The sequence below is a fragment of the Aulostomus chinensis genome, chromosome 18, assembly GCF_037954235.1.
Source record: "Aulostomus chinensis isolate RoL2024-O1b breed Wild chromosome 18, RoL_Achi_v1.0, whole genome shotgun sequence".
NCBI lineage: Eukaryota > Metazoa > Chordata > Actinopteri > Syngnathiformes > Aulostomidae > Aulostomus > Aulostomus chinensis.
In genome coordinates this window covers 13,304,328-13,321,433 of record NC_141337.1, presented here as the reverse complement: position 1 = coordinate 13,321,433, position 17,106 = coordinate 13,304,328, and the positions used below count along the sequence as shown (strand labels likewise).

Genomic DNA, 17,106 nt, shown 5'->3' with positions numbered 1-17,106 from the left:
AAATTTTATTGAGTCGAGTCGAGAGTGAATATCAAAGTGACGTTCAGCCTGATTTAGCATAGAAGCGACTAATCGCCATCTACATGAGGAATCTGCTGAGGTTTGGTCACTGACAGCAGAAGATGATGTATGATTTGTGAAAGCTGTTTTTAAACATTAATAAAGAGGCTATAAAATATGAGTGTGCAAACAAAATGACAGGCAGTGATCTCAGATGTTACATTTTAAATTTAAGGAAAGTGTTAGACTCCAGGAGCTATTCCTCTCATCGCTTTCTTATCTCCCTTCCTTGTGTCTTAGTACCCATCCCACAGTGACTCGTCCCTGGCTACGGGCAGCTCTGAGGGCAGCCTCCAGACCACCCTGGAGGAAGGACTGAGCTTCAGCATCTCTCCACCACAGAACCTGGACTTGCCAGCAGCTCCCTCACCCCTTGTGTGCCCCCTCCCACTGCCAGAAGACATCACTACCATTTCTTCCCCGGTCCAAACCCTGAAACCAAGGCCGAACACCTCATCAGCTCTAACCCTCGAGGCCACCAGAGGCCACCAGCGGAGCCAAAGCAGCGGGCGAGGGAGCACTAGCCCAGGCTACACCCGCGATGACTCCATCGACCCTTCAGATGAAGACCTGGGCATCGGCATAGGTTCGTCGATCGGCGGTTGTGGCTCCAGCCAAGCTGGAAACAGTGAACACTTGTCAGAGACACTGAGCAGCTTGTCACTGACATCACTGCTGTCACCCAGCTCCCTGGCGTACCCTGGAGGATCAGTGAAGAAGTGCAACAGCACAGGCAGTCTGGACCAAGGGGGGATGTTGCTGTCATCCAGAGGGAGGGAGAACCGCAGGGAGATTCTAGGCCTGGAGCTTATGGATCCCCAGGGTTTCTTGGCCAACCCCTGGACAGGGGTATTTGTAGAGGCAAGGAAAGGAGAAGGGGGCGATGGAGAGCAAGGGTTTAAAGGGAAGAGCTCAAGCCAAACAACAGTAGGGCCTTGTCGGAAAAACAGATGAAACCTACTGGAAACTCTTTTTGTGTCTCCAGTCCTTGGATCTAAACCCATTGCTGTCTCTTGCACTCTCTCAGCTCCCATCAATGAGAGAGAGGCTTGATGGCACATGATGTTCCACATTTCAAACCCTACTCTTGTCCTATCATCCCCTCTCTGTACATTTGTGACAAGCCCATGTCCTATTTTGTGCTACCTAAGGGAGTGGTCTTAGTTCTAGCCTACTGGAGAGGTTGTAGCCTGTGGAGTTGGGCCCAAGGGCTAAAGATAGGTCCTTGTACCCTCCTGGGTTCTTGAGGACGGAAGGTTCTGCTCACATTCAGGTGGTTTCAAAGGAGAGACAAAGAGCTAAAACTCACAAGAACAAAAAGAGTCTTCTCGCTCTGTAGTCTGCTGTAGTTTCTCTTTCTCCAAGTCGGTTCAGGTTCCCTGAGTTTCAAAAATGCAAAAATAGAAGCATCGTAACTGAAATAGCTGTCCAAGCCAACAGAGACGGTTCTGATTTGCTCATGTCCGTGTGATGCAATGCAACAAGTAAATAGGAGGAGGCTTATAAGAAATATGGAGGGAGAGGGAAGGCTCGCGAAGGAGAAGGCAGGTCATTTGTTTGGCTGGGAAAGCAGAAAGCGGATCTAATGTCCATCTGTTCTGGCAGACGGAAACAACAGGTCCTACTCACTCTGGCACAGGACCTTCTGCTGAGATCAGAGTAAAATGTGAGGTGGAGGAGAGTTCAAGAATGTGTGTGCACGTTTAACGTGTGAGAGCACTGCATCTGATATCCGAAGCACGATTTAAGTCATTCAAATCAATTCAGCCCATCTCTGTATTTTTGAAACAAGGGGGTAGGTACTGATCGATCAAAAGCTTTTGTGGCGCTGTCATCACAGTCTTGAAAATGAAATGAAATTGAAAGATCGCTGAGGTCTAACTTAGCATTGAGCGATTCGTGAAATTGGTTTATTTTCCTGTCTTATCTCCAGCATCTCTCTCTCTCTCTCTCTCTCTCTCTCTCACTCGGTCAGACATGAAGGGATGAGTATGAGTAGGTACGGATGGAGACATGCGCCGCAGCCTCGCGTGCGCCAGTGAGTTCACACAGGTTCACGCGGCGATGTACTGAAGTGAGACTTGAAGCACACTCCTTCTAACACCACGTCCTCTCCCCATGCTCAAGAGTAGGATGGACAAAAACCACAAGGGTTGCAAGGGACCTTGACTGCATGAAGGAAATGCATTTAACCAAGATTTTTAACTATATACAGATGTGTATCAAGATGTCAATGTTGGGTGATAATCATGTGATTTCTATTCCACTATTTTTGTAGAAAAGAGAATAGGCACGTTGCAACTGTTGCCATGACTTTGCCCCTCATCTGACTCAACCCATACTGTTGTTCTCTTGTCGTCTTAGACATTTTGTCTGCCAGTGGCTTCCAGTTTTATAACATTTTTTAAGGTGTGGACAGTGTATAAAACAACGAAGCAAAAAATTTCAAACTTTGTGCGCTGAAGAGATTGTTCAATCCAGCACATTTCTCTATGGGAATATCAGTTCCTCTTGGATCCCCCCCACCCCCACCCCACCCCCCCAATTGTTGGAGCCCCAGCGGACAAACGGAGATGGGAACAGCCATATTCACTCACCACACGGGGATGGTTCTAGCTCACAGACATTCCTGGCTGCACACAGGGAACTCTGTTTGCTTTTAGCCTCCTATGCTAAAAACCCATGAATCGTGGAAAAACCGTCCGTACGAAAGCTTTAATTTGAGAGTTGCACCATAACATATCGATTACGGACACATCGGTGTTCCTTGAGCATGGTTCTGAGATTGCAATAGAGTATGCTTATTCTTGAAACAACATGCTGATGCACTCATCCCCCCCATCTCTTTACATACAGTACATTGTAGCAATCCTTTCACACACTCCATGGTTTAATATCAGACGCTCTGACACTGTAACCTTGAACACAACTTTGCATTTTTCAATGCAAAATTATTTTGTCTTTTGCCACCTGATGAACTTCTCCAACCAAAACTGAGACGCTCATCTTTAAGCCTGATTGTTTCGGTTTGTTTTTTCCCGAGGTAGCCTGTTGTTTCCCCGCTGTTTTGATCATTACCTTACTTTTTTAATTTTCACAAAGAATGAGGTGATTCTGAGGTGAAAATTTCAAGGGGGTTTGCTTTGTTTTGTTTTGTTTTGTTTTTTTAAATCATGCAAAATCACTCTGTTTCGTCTCGTCGTATCGGTCCGTAACGAGTGACGCGAGCAAAGTGAGCGAGCGAGCACGTGTGTTACTGACTTCAGGTGGGGAGTGTTCGCCCTCTCCTGAAGTGTCCTGAAGTTTGTCTGTGAAGATACCTGAGATGAAAGGATGAAGAGAGACAACACAAAACAACCAAGGGCTGTTTTAGCGTGAAAGATATATCCTTCTATCTTTCTGAGACAAATGTCAATGAATATGGCATCAAAGGTTCAAGCCTGACTACACAGCAATAAATGTTCCATGTGTATGCCCTGAGTAAATGATGTCAATGTGATTTTTATATCATCGTACAGGAGAACCCCTTACCTTCTGTTCTGGCTTCTACTTTTCCGAATTTACAACGGGGGTGCAAACTTGTCACCTTTTTAGCAAAATTCTGGGGTGGGGGGGCGGGGGTGGACAGGTGACAGATTCACAAGCAGTTTGATGGAACTGCCAAAACAGCTGACCTGAGAACAGGACTGCATGCTCCTAGAGAGGCCAGGGCCGGCGCATTCATGTTGTTACCTTAGCAAGCCTAGTTGTTGTTGCAGACATCGTAATGTTCCCTAAATCTGATCAAGGACCAGTATTTCAGGATTTCCTTTTCAGCCTGCGGATATCCACTCGAAGACTTCCTTGTTCCACCCGCTGCTTATTATTTACATTGTTTGAGTTCCTCAGCAGGTGCCAACCTCTTGCAAACGTTAGCCCCAGGCGCTTCAGTTTTCTTTGTGCTAAAAAATATTAAAGAGGTTAATACTGTTGTAAAGGCCTTCTCACACCACCAACCCCCTAACAAGCTCCTACCTGCAGGAGCATTTCCCCAGAAAACATCTACACCCACCAAAGCCTGCAGTGAGCATAATAGCCTCTGAAAAGTCGATGCATCTTTTGTTAGTAAGGACAGTTTGATGAAAAGTTTCTTTCTGGTTGTCCTCATACATTTATCACAGCTATTCAGACACCAGCACCACCAAATCCTCCACGTTTGCTTCTCTCTGACAGGCGATCCCTGAGTTCCAGGTCCCTCCCGTGTGATTAGCCAGCACCAGAACTCAGAGCAGGAGAGAAAACCCTGTCTGTTGATGAGGGCAGCAACCACTTCTAAAGCCTACTACCACGGTCAACCCCCCCCCCCCCCCCCCCCCCCCACTGAAATGACTTGAGGCGGCGAGTTACGGTGGTGTGAAAAAGCCTAATGAAATTATTCCAGGGTTGTACACTTGCAGAAAACCTTGGAGTGAGATTAGCAATGAGACACATTTTTTCATCTCTGATGAGTTTGCACCCCTGCAGTCAGATGGCCCCTGTGCTCTCTCAGAGACGCATTTGTCTCGAACAGCAGTGAAACAGGCGGTAATTGGACAAACACATTAGATTAATGAACTCAGGTTGAAGGGTCAAACCACTAAACCATTTTAGAACTAGCTGTAAAGGTGTGTTCACGCTGAAGGCAAAGCAGAATTTCACTTTGCTTAATGCGCACAACTCTTAACTGCTCAAGTGTCTTTGCACTGCGTGTTTGTAGACTACAGACATCCAATGCACCTTCGATCCAGACGTTAGCTCTCCAGCTAGCTACCGATGTGTGTGGCTGGAGCGTGCCTTGGTCTACATGAATGTGCTATTGCTCGTGCTGGTGCGTAAGGTTCACTGGTTTGTGAATTCCCTCCTCCAAGTTTGGCGTTTTTGACTTTTCGAATCCGTATCTGGACAAGGTGGCAGTGCTGTCACAAGGGACTCGCACGCGTTCATCATCTTTTTACTCCAAATGGGATCATAACTCACTAAATAAAAACCATGCCTCAGTGCAGACAAGCTAACTCATCACTGAGACTCATCAGAGGAATGTTTATGGAGGTGATCATCTATTAAGACGTTTTCTCCCTGAACTCCTTTTTGGAACCAGTGGAGTCGCCCCCTGCTAGTCTATTTGGGGGGGGGGGGGGGGGGGATGCAGATTTACAGCCCTTTGTCCTCTCATTATATAGTCTATAACCCCCCCCACAAATGACTCCATTTCTTATAAATTTGAATTACAAAACTTGGACTCAACACAATTTCCACTTGAATGTGGCGACATTTTCAAGGCGACAGCGTCTCGCTGCCGTTAGAACAAACCTGGGTTCTCCCGCAACTCAACATGAAATGTGTATGCAATCACGCTGCCTCTAAAAATTTGCTCTGCGTTGAGTTTGAACACACCTTCTTAAGAGTGTAGAGTTCACGTCTGTACATATCTTTGTATTTTCATCTGCATGTGTGCATTGCTGCTAGTGATCATCATATCATTAATATGCCTTTCATAAAGTTGTTCAAGGGAATGCACCAGTGTGTTTTGACTGCTGCTATGAAAAAAAAAAAAAGCCTGAGTCATTTTTTCTTCCGTTACATTCTTAATATGATTGTAAAAATGATAAAATATTGCATTTTTTGGTACAAGGAAACGCTGCTGCTCGCTTTTTCTCTACATTTATTGAAATGGGAGCAGGGTAACGGAGGTTGGGTCAGGACACTTTAAAAGCAGGTGAAGGCAGACGGGGCCACACACAGACAGGAAGTGTACAGTGTTGATGTGGACAGCAGGGCAGAGTAGAAGCTAACTGTGTGTGAGACTGAAGTACTCAGATGCTGCCGGATCAGGAGTCTTCTCCAGACAGCTTGTCATCGGCAGCCTTGCTCAGCAGAGCCGCCAGGGCGAGAGAGCACATTAGGCATGCACGCTGAATTCTGAGGTGTTGTTTACCTCACACCCCCAACCAGCCAGCCAGCCAGCCCTCCGCCTCCTCCAGCCGCTCCAAACCAGCTCTCCCTCCAGGCTCCCGTCCTTCAAATGTCACTGCAGAAAGGTGGAGGTGAGGGGAAAGTGTATGTATGTGTGTCTCTAAAACTGTGAGCGACATTTACATGTGGGTGGAGTTACTGCTGCAGTTACTGTAGCTACAAAGTCTTTTAAAGGAAGAGTCTGTAGCAATGTTCATTGTGGCTTGTAAACACAGCATCATTGCAAATTGGACCCCCTCCTCCTAGATTTAATTGGGCCAGAGGTGTACACCCACCCCCACCCCCACCCCCCAAACCTGCAATCACCTTTCACTTCTCACCAGTTAGCACAAGCTAAATGTGAGCTAGGACAAGCTAAAATGAAGCCAGGAGAAGCTAAGCACTGGCTAGGACAAACTGAACACCGCCTAGGACAAACTAAATGTCACCCAGCACAAGCTAAAAACGACTAGGAACAGCTCGGGACTTTCTGTGCTTATCTGATTGGTTTAATCAGAGATGGATCTACTGTGTCAAGTAGAGCAAAAAACAAAAATTTGACACGGCGGAATAAATGTACGCAAAAATGTGAATACTCAAAAGTATGTAGGTGGGAATTGAGGACTCATGAACGGATCCGGAGAAGGTACCTGCTCGGGTCTCTGCTACCCACTCCTGCAGCGACTCATAACCCTGATATCTTTTTCCCTGTGTGTGTGTGTGTGTGTGTTTGTTTAATTGGGGTATTCACTAGTGTTTTTACAGATATCCTGCATCCACCAGCTTCTCTTGAACAGCTCATTCAGGTCTTTCACCGCTTTTCAAAAAGAACATCTGCTGTTTAATCAGCACTACTGGATAAACACAGGATATCTGGGATGGTGGGTACCACTGCTTGTGGGTGTGACGACACAAGACATCTTCTCCTCCCGTCATAACCCACTGAAAAACCTTAAGAAAGCTTGAATCGACTTTATTGCTAGTTAATGTCAGTCATATTCAGAAATCTGTTGCAAAACATTGAAGAGTTTTTTAAGAGTGTGCATATTTACAGTTACACACCAAACAGTCCGTGTTCCTGAGGGCCCACTCCTAGAACCGGCCTGTCCTACACCCTTCACCCAGCAGCGGTGACACGCTGCAGCAGCTACTAGCAACCTCCTCCCTTCAGTCACGACCCACAGCTGGAGACTACGGTCGAGTGTCAGACCGATCATTCTGGTTTCATCCTTAGCTTTAACTTTTCTTCTGTTCCTTCCAATAGAGGTGGACACAAATTTGTAGTAACACACTGCCAGAGTGTTAAATAATCCATCTTGTACTTTTAAAAAGTAACGAACCACTGTAGACGATGTTAGAGGTGTATGATGAACTAGTTAAACATGTGTTGGATGGGTTTATACTGCCATTGCTAGAAAAATATCTGAAGATTTGGAAATTTAAAAAAAAACCAACAACAACTTTGAATGGCTTCTTGTGATTCTTCCCGTCAGACAAAGGTTGAGGTCCAAAAGCTCCTCGTTTGGTTTCTTTTCCAGGCGACTTCTGACGTGGCTGACGCTTTTGTCACCACGTGAATATTTCTTTACATCAGAGGTTTTTAAAGTTTGAGGAAGACAATTTCGGGGAAGGACCCATGAATAGATTTGAGTTGATATTTGCCTCGAACATAAAAAGATAACAAAACCTGTTTAGAACATGACATAAAATATACAAGAAAAATAAAAGACAGTTACTAGTCAGACTTTTCAAATGTTTGAGAAGGGGCAGGGGGGAGTAAACTACTTATCTAGCCCTGCCCCAACGTTACAATCGTTTATATGAACATATACTGTATATAATGAATATATTTATTTTTATTAAAGATGGGGGACGTGTAGAAGAACAGTCAGCGAGGATGTGATCTGGTTAAAGATGCTCACAGTAGTTTGAGAGTTTAGTTTTTCCTACTTTACAAGAGTCAAAGAGTAAAAAGAAAAATGGCTCAGCGCAGAGTGTTTTCATGTATTTGATGATGTAAAATCTTGAATCCTTATAAGATCCAAAAGGGGGTTAAAAATAAGGCGAGGGATCCATCTCGGTACCTACAGTCGGCGTTGAGAACCATTGGGGACGATGTGGCTGCTGTCTTAGCTTTAATCATCCATGAACGCAGAAGCACAAATAAGCTCATTTGAACTGGACACATTTGTTTGTGTGACATTGGAAGCAACAGTGAAGGATTTTTAAAAAATGTTTTCCTAAGAGGGAAGTTGAGAGAAATATCACGTCGTCAAAGGAATCTCCGATTTTTGTCAACGCGAATCCTGCTACGTGTCTCGTTAGCGTGGGTTCGTCCGGGGCGGAAACATCTGACAACATGCAGCTTGTTTTCACAGATGCGTGTCCTGGGGGGAATGGGAAGTTTCCCGTTCATACAAAATTTAAGAGAAAAGAAGAAAAAAAAAAAACGCTTGTAAATTTTAAAAAAGTCAGCCTGACCTGAGCGCCGAGCCACCGAGGTGGACCGTGAAAGCCTGTTTTTCATGCCGTTATTGTTTGGAAACCTCAGACGGGTCAGCGAGAATTATGAGATTTTAGATTAGGGGATTAGGGAATGAAGGTTCATGAGTTTTATTTATATCTGCTGTAGGTTTATGGGATTATGACTATTGACTGAAGGTAAACATTTTGTTCGTTCCATTTCTTTAATCCCATAATGCTCTGAAGGTGTCAGCCACACCTGAGTCTTCCTGACACACACACAAACACACACATACGTAAAACCACCCCCCTGCCATCCATCAGGTCTAACCGCCCCGGGGAGTTGTCCAGGTCGAGTGATGATATCATGGCCTCCAAAGAGACATGCAGATAAAGGCGGGCTGTGAAGGATGAAAGAGATGCCCGTTCAGAAATGAGCTGACAGCACGAGATCAGGCCCATCGGCTGTCAATCAAACCACACAACGTTCAAGCTCACAATTCGAAAGTGATTTGAAGGCTTTTCTTTTTCATTTGCCTCCCTTCTCATTTACATCACTTTTCACCTCCATTCGTCACATTAGAGCTTCAGAAGATGAAAAACACTCTAAATGAAAAGCGATTGGAAGCCCAAGAGAGGCTGGACCACCATTTTTGGACTGAATGAAAGAATAAAGAGAGGAATGAAAATGTATGCAGTCAAATGTGGCGTCCAGTACATTGAGGAGCGTTTCAATTACCACTATGAATTCTTCATTGGGACTGGGTGACCCTCATGCACTGAGCGTTCATTATCATGCTGAAGGAGACTAGAAGGCGTCGTGTTGGCGTGCGCCCGCACGTTCGTGAGCCTTCGTCTTGTCTTCACCGCGAAGTTCAGCCCTTTCACCGTCCTCATCCTCAGCAAGTGTCTTTTACCTGCTCTCTCTCTCTCTCTCTCTCTCTCTCTCTCTCTCTCTCTCTCTCTCTCTCTCTCTCTCTGACTGAGTTCAATTTTAAAAGCAAACGTCTTCTAAATGAAACGTCACCGCTCGCAGCCCTCCGGTGAAATTCAGCTTTTTTTTTAATTTGTTTTTTGTTTTTTTCCTCTTCACTGGTGTGTCTGTGTAGAGCAGGGGTGAACATGGACGCGGCTCATCCGTCTAAGCAGACACAACAGCACTATTTATGTGGAAAGTGACTGTTTTGCAAAAAGAAAAAAAAAAGGCCTCGTTTTTCCTGCCCTTACTATTTTTCTCTCTGTGTCTAAAATTGTGTCTGAAGCAGACTTTCAATCCTTTGGTTGGGGACTTTTTTTTTGGGGTCCTTCATCGTTGTCATATTGAATTTTCTGTGTGTAGAACTTCTGACCTTCAAACTCGGAGAGACAAACCGCATCCACAGTGTAGGGTTAGTAGTTCACATATTAGTATTACAGGTAGAGGCTGAATATGCACCAGTCATTAGTAGCCAATTTTACAAGGAGGAATGTCTACCTGCTGCATTGGAGCACGTGATGGTGGATATCCTCCTTTTATCATTCCATAACAGATTTGTCATTTAAATCAAATCAGCCAATTCTATCATTTAATTCACATGAAATTCCATTTGAGGATGTATTAGCCTTAGCATTAGCACGGAACCTGACAGACAGCAGAGCGACCCGACCTGACGGTGCTCAGTCCATTAGCTTGAAGGTTTGATAAGAATATTAACCTGTTCACTGCACCGTGTCCTTTAAACACTCTGTCATATGTCATCGTACTTTTTAATGTTTTGAGGAAAGCTCAAGTATTTTCATGAAGGTGCCCAAGTTCAGGGCCAGGTGCCGGTTTGCACTTCCTAAGGACCAGTGGTGTCCATTCCAGGTAAAATCAACCACTGGAATAAAACAAACTTCCCCTTCAAATGTGAGAACTGAACATAATGATCTTCATGAAGGGACGATGTATTGCCCTATTCATTTGTCAGGTTTTTTTCTCCGAAGAGGTCAACCTGATTCCCCAGAGGTCACCACGTGTCCCCAGAGGTCACCGCATCAGAGCCGTCTGGTGTCTTTGTACCGCACCGTCACACGGGTCACTCCTCTCCACGCTCCCCTCCTCCCCGGAGTCGTGTTGTCCCTCCAGCACCCGGTGTGAGTCTGCAAGTCTGTTCCCGTCAGAGGATCAGCACTCGTAGCTGAAGCTTATCACTTCTCCACCTTCCTCCCTCCTCATCCTCCTGTTTTACCTCAGCAATGTAAAGCCATTAGCGTGGAAGGTGTGACAGCTGAAACCCGGAGAGATCGGAGGAGAACGGTGCTGACGCTGCTGGTTTTCAGGCCCTGCTGCGCTTTCATCATGATGGATGACTGACTTGTTTTCTTAACACCTGGCCTGCTGTTTTGTGAGATAATAGTGAAACATAATACAGTAACAGTGACAAAGGGGGCGATGGTTTAGAGAGACTTTTATTCAGCGTGAGCTCTGGCGCTTCAGTCGTATGTTGACTGCTGCGTTGGCAAGATTTGAAATCCCACTTCAAGCTGTCACATCTTTTCCCCTGTGTGGATTTAGAACTGTGCAATTTCACTTTACATGAAAACAGTTGGCAGAACTCCAGTGATATTTCTCAGGAATCCTCTTATTACATTTGCTGCTGAATAGTGAGAATAGAATAGAAGGACTGGGAGCGCAGAGGGTAAAGAAATGTTTCTGACCTCTGTTTGACTCTTCCTCCCAACAGCAGATTACTGAGGTATTATTCTATTCTTTATTTACCATGAAAGTGGCGGGGTTTGTTTGATAAGTGACAATTAATATACTTTACTGAAATAACCTCCAGAAGTGTGTGTGTGTGTGTGTGTGTGTGTGTGTGTGTGTGTGAGAGAGAGAGAGAGAACAGAAAGTAGCAGCTCATAATAAAGCAGATTAAATTAGCAGCTGCAGCATGAGAGCAGGGCTACGCTCCCAAACATCACACGGATTGTTAATGAAGCACAACCCCCCCCCCCCCAAAAAAAACAATAAATCACATCCTCTAAAGAAAAGTTAATGTATACCATCTTATTGCTGAATTTGTAATAAAGTTTGCTCTTCTGTGAAATTGCGTTGCACAAAAAAAAAAAAAGTTTATTTTTTGTCCTCCAATTCAGGGAGCATACAAAGCAACAAAGGCAGCAGTTTTTTTGTTTGTTTTTTTATATTCATGCAATTTATTTGTTTGATATTTAGTTGGAACTTTAATTATGGTAACCTTGGCAAAAAAAACAAAAAAAAATCAGCATGCACTTCAAAGGGATTATAGATGAACTTTACTTACAAAATATGCACAAACAGGACGCTCTTGGTTTTAAGGTTTGTTTCTAATTTATTTGTCTCGGCAGGTTACGCTGTAGTAAAAATGTAAAAGTGAAGATTATGTTTCATTAATGTGTGTCAGTCAGGTGAGGAGGCAGGTGCAGTGTTGCCGGGTAGAAAACGTGAAAACAATCATGCCAGAATCCTTTAAAGTGACCTTATTTTGAGGGACATTATTGGAACTAAAAAAAACAAACATAACTGTCATTTCAGAAAACCCAGGTTTATCCGAAGCAACGCCACGATGGTGACGAACGAGGCGAATAAACCTGCTGTCACGTGCAGTGATGATTGCGAGAGGAGGTGGCGCCCCAACTAGCTGGATGCTAACTGCCGAAAAATACAAAAATGACGAATGACGAATGGGAGTCTGGATGGTTCGGTTGATCTCGTGGTCTTTAAACCACGGTGTGTTCTACTGCTCCAGTTCGCACGTGACATCGGCGCAAACGTGGCAGCGCACTGAGAGGGTCAGCAGAGGCGGCTCACTTCGTGGAACGCCTGTTGGATTTTAGCTGATTTCTAATCGGTATGTCCTTGCGAGTTCCTCCCGCCTCTTTTTACACGCGTGTCTCTTTGCACGTCACCGGTCGCCTTCACACCACGATACCTGATACACGCGCCTCAGGGGCCGTTTGTAGTTTTCATGAGCAGATGAGGCTGGTAGACATTTTGATTTGAGGTCAGCTGTCAGAGCCACCAGTTTCTGATGTGCAATGGAACTTCACACAATGAAACTGCGACCCACAGGAGACTTCTGGCACTGCTGATGTGCATCATGTAGAGGGAGCATTTCCGTGCAACCAGATATTATCAGGTATCTGGCAACACTGGAAGGTTGGACTTGCACTTGCAGAGACTGGAAGAGAAAAAGGGAAGTAAGATAGTTTATACAAATAAACCACGAGGAAGTGGAAACGATCTAATGGAGAATCCAACCTGGAGAGGAGCAGAAACGCTCGGAACAGGCTTTTTCTGGCTGATGAAGAATGATCAACAGACGAGACACAAGCGAGAACTCACAAAAAAGGCGGGAAAACAGACAAAGAGAGGAAGTAGAAGACACAAGAGGGAAGAATGGAAAGATCAAGCACAAAATTACAAAAGAAGTCCAAACTGAAATTCCTCAGACTGAGATGATTTATTTATTGAAATACGCGCTGAGTGGATTTAACGGTGAGGCGTAAGACGCCTGTTGCATCTGGTGGCGCTGTGTCTCTGGAAGCTGCCGTGTGGTGTGAAAGAGCTTTTGGCTGCCGTCTCTCATGCATGCAGCGTTCTGCAGGGGGAGAGAGAGAATAAGAGGCCGACCATCGGCTCCGGCTCACAAACACACAATAAATTCATATTATGCATTAAGCAAGGTTGTAGCGAAGGGCACCCCATGAAGACGCTCATGAATTTCAAAGACGTAGCCTACATATATTTACATCACATTACATACAGTAGCCAGAAAATTGAACAGAAATCCTCTTCATGTATTTTATCAGACTGCAAACATGAACTTACTCGTGCCGTCAGACCTGTAAGAGTGCACGGGTTGTCCATTTGTGATGAAACTAATAACAATGTGACCTATTTGTCGGGAGATGAACGGACTGGTAGAGGGCCCCGTGGTAATGACCCTTATTGTTCATCAAACTGAACATAATTATACCGCACTTCAAGCCTTTTTTAATGATGAGCCTCAAAATACGTGTCAAAAAGCTTTCCTTTTGTATTTAGTCATGATTCAATTCTGAATATACAAATTAAGAGTGAGCTGAACTTGCAACACGCTGCAGATTTGAGAGGGCTCGATATGAGCAGCACAGAAGTCTGTGGTCACATCATCGCTTCCACACAGTCGCACTTTTGTTAAACAGCCACCTCCCCCTGCAGGTTCATGCGAGGAGAGTTCCTGGGAGCCTTTGTGTTCCAGCTCCACCATCTCATATTTATCACCTCAATTAGGCGCTCTACTGAGCGTGGAGCCCCACACAGGGCAAGCATTTCTCCTCCGCTGGAGACTCCATTCGCCCTGGTCGTCCAGGTGGCCTGTCGAGTCAGCAAAACATCAGACGTTGCATCATTAAGCAGTTGCTACTTTCTTCACTGCTTCCTGTTTAGCTCTTTATGTGGTTTTGGTGAATGCAGCCCACTATTGTCTAATATTTTAACTAATAATCACATAGTTGTGAATACCCAACAATCAGACTGGCTCTTCATCACCCAGAAACTGGTACTAGCTAGCTCCCACTGTGCTGATGCTAGCAATCTGGTTGCACAACACATTTAATTGAAGGAATAGACCTGACACAGATATACTCAACGTTTAAGACATACACTTATACTTATTGTGCATGACTTTTAGAGCCACACAAGCAGATAGAAAACTTTTTCTTTTTTTTTTTAAATCTGTGTATTACAGAGCTCCAGACACCCACTGGATGGCTAACTGCTAGTTAGCTTAGCTGTTCTGGATGCTAGTGTTGGGGCTCCGGAGCGTAACACCGGAGAGACATCAGATTCTCCGATGAGGCTGGAAACTGAGCAGTGTATAACATTTACTGTGGAAAAAAAACACTTAAAATTACAAGAAGTTGCCAGAAACAATCAGAGAATGAACATTCCAGAGACACCTAAAGGTTAGCGTACTGTAGATGCTTCATTGCCGACAGCAAGGGTAGCTGAGGAGAATAACACACACACACGTTCTGTTTATTTCCAAGCCAGTTTTTTATTCTGCCAGACACATGATGCATTTCTGCAATTCTTGGACTTGTGTGAGTAGATTTTGGAATAGACGACACCTAATTACAGAAAACGTCTGAATTCAGTAAAGAATAAAAGCATAATTTCTACATTTTGAACGTCTAATAAGGATTTTACAGAAGAAAACCTCACATCTTATCCACATCAGTGTTTCTTTTAAACACCTAACCGAATAATTTGACTGTAAATTCAACTACATATAATTCTATATTCATGATTCTTCCAGCCCCATGACTGGATGAAAAGTTTGATTTCTTGATGGCGGACATGTAGAAAACGTTCTGTCTGGTCGCCACTGTCAGCCTCCCCGCGCTGCCTCATTAAGACCGGATACCATTATTTTACCAGAAGAACATGAACTGCAGCTTGATCCTTTTTAAGTTGATTCATCATATTTCTCTGCATATTTCTGTTTTATTTATTTCCGTGTTGTGATGAAAATGGAAGCGAATTGAGAATGGAAGCGTCATGCAGTCGAGGCCAGGAAAGAATTGATTAAAGGAGGACGTAGTATGATGGTTCTATGTGCCCCTGAATGTGGGGGAACCAAGTAGAGAGACTTGTACTTTTTTTGTTATGTTAATGTGCATGAACATTAAATGAATCATGACAAAGTTAAACAGTTGAGCATATACACACACAGACAAATGAAAACTCAACGGTAGGTTTGATATTGGCGCGCGTGCGCATGTGTGTGTGTGTGTGTGTATGCGTGCGTGTGCATGTGTGTGTGCGTGCAAGAAGGCGACTCTACCATCTTAGCTGCAAATGGTATTTTTGAGCAGCTTTTAAGTGTCAAGTGGCTTTTGTTGCCACTTGGATCAAGAAGCCTCCAGGACTTCCTTTGTAGCAAATGTTGTCTTTTGTCTTTGCACACACATACACACACACACACACACACACACACACACACACACACACACACACACGACCATATCACTGAAAAACAGAGGTAGAAATACAGGGTGTGTGTGAAAGAGGGGGTGAAAACAAAAGAAGGCAAAGAAGCAGTGGAAAGATGAATGAGGTGAATGAAGAAAAGGGTCTTTGAAGGTAAAAAAGCTTCAAGCAGCAGTGAGACAAAGTAAGCTGGAGCGTGTCACATGGCTACACTACAAACTCCACTGGCAGAAGAAAAATGTCCGTATTTAGCTGTTGAACATATGTTGTGTATCCACAGGAGCCCAGGAAGTGAAAGTCAAGCCAACACTTCCTGCACATGATGCATCCATATTGAAATTCCACTCTAGTAGAGCGCTGTCTACTCCCAAAGACAGAGTGAAAGGTTAAAAAGAGGAGATGGGAACAAGTACATTTAGAAAGAAAAGACAGAATATGACGGTCTCCATGATGACGGAGGTCAGCATATTCAGTTTAAGATGTGTGTGGTTTGAGTCTTTCTATCAGGAACAAAGAGATAAGTGAGTAATCATGTGCTGGAAGTGCGGTGTATTACAGACACTGACGCCAACAAAAGAAGGAGAAATCCTACACCCAGGCTGATAGATGTGGACGTAAAAAAGATCTTACCTCAGTCTCACATCAGTGTTCTTGTCTTACGGGTCATCAGACAGACCTCAGTGTGATGACAGCGATGTCAGTGGATGGGGGGTCTATATTTGGACTGTTGGACCTAGAAGAGGTCAAGGAGCTAGAATACAATGGAGAGATGCATGTGATGGACGGACAAGACTTGTTTAGTTAGTTTTTTTCTGTTTTGTACCTACAAAAAAAGGGCGGAGCTGAAAACAGTAATTACTGTAGACCCACATCAACTCATACCCTCAGATACTGGGAATGTCTACTCAGTCTGCATTTGTAGACTAAAGACTAGGGTACAACTACGGCAGGTTTGCTTTTTGCTCCAACTGTCCCACACTTCCCACTGTGCCAGGCATGACAGCAAACACGTGCTCCAACGATGGAGCCAATTAAGCAGAATCAATCAGACTCCACATCAGGTCTATGTGTGTTTTTATACAGATGGAGACACGTAGCGGCTGCATGATATCCCTGCAGTGAAAAAGATGTGTAAATGCTGTTACGATCCAGTCTGACAGCAAAAATCTGACTCTTATGAAAGAGCAGCTGTAGAGAGTCTGTCCCTATTAGCAGGACTTTCACTTTCATGGAGTCTCTAGTTCCTATGCTGCTCAACTCTTAGGATTTTTGGACTCTTTCAATTTCATCTGACATTTTCAAGCACAGCTCCATATTTCAGTCTTCTGCGGTGTTCCTCATGACACAAATCTACTTCTATCAACTAAGGAGTACCACAAGGCTCGCTATTCGGACCATGACTGTTTATTATCTGCATGCTTTCTTCAAATGCCATGGTTAGAATTATTATCTTGATGATGCAACGCGTGCATCTCTCCGTGCTTCAATATTACTTCAAAATTACTTAGTATCAGCTAATACCAGCATCAAACACAAAGCAGGCTAAAGTTGACGCTAACAAGAATATCAGTAGTTTTGCAGACATCTAGTCATGAACCAATTTTTCAAAAAATCAGGTATCGGGAACAAATAAAAATCAG

General features: G+C 44.2%; 1 protein-coding gene and 1 long non-coding RNA gene across 7 annotated transcripts in view; one reads left to right on the top strand and one right to left on the bottom strand.

Annotated features, from left to right (window-relative positions):
• The window catches only part of cacna1ia (calcium voltage-gated channel subunit alpha1 Ia), a 163,182-nt gene extending 156,000 nt beyond the window's left edge, over positions 1 to 7,182 (top strand). For all 6 annotated transcript variants that reach the window (XM_086186136.1, XM_086186134.1, XM_086186133.1 and 3 more), the window contains one exon: positions 301 to 7,182. In XM_086186136.1, the coding sequence (XP_086042262.1) occupies positions 301 to 1,014 (714 nt within the window). In that variant the 3' untranslated portion in view covers positions 1,015 to 7,182. The remainder of the gene's footprint in view (positions 1 to 300) is intronic.
• Positions 7,183 to 12,967: 5,785 nt separating this feature from the next.
• On the bottom strand, positions 12,968 to 14,533 carry LOC147245256 (uncharacterized). Its single transcript, XR_015110222.1, has 4 exons — positions 14,450 to 14,533; positions 14,239 to 14,361; positions 13,757 to 13,849; positions 12,968 to 13,091 (listed from the first exon to the last, which is right to left on the bottom strand). It is a non-coding gene; the product is annotated as an uncharacterized LOC147245256 (long non-coding RNA).
• Positions 14,534 to 17,106: the final 2,573 nt, after the last annotated feature.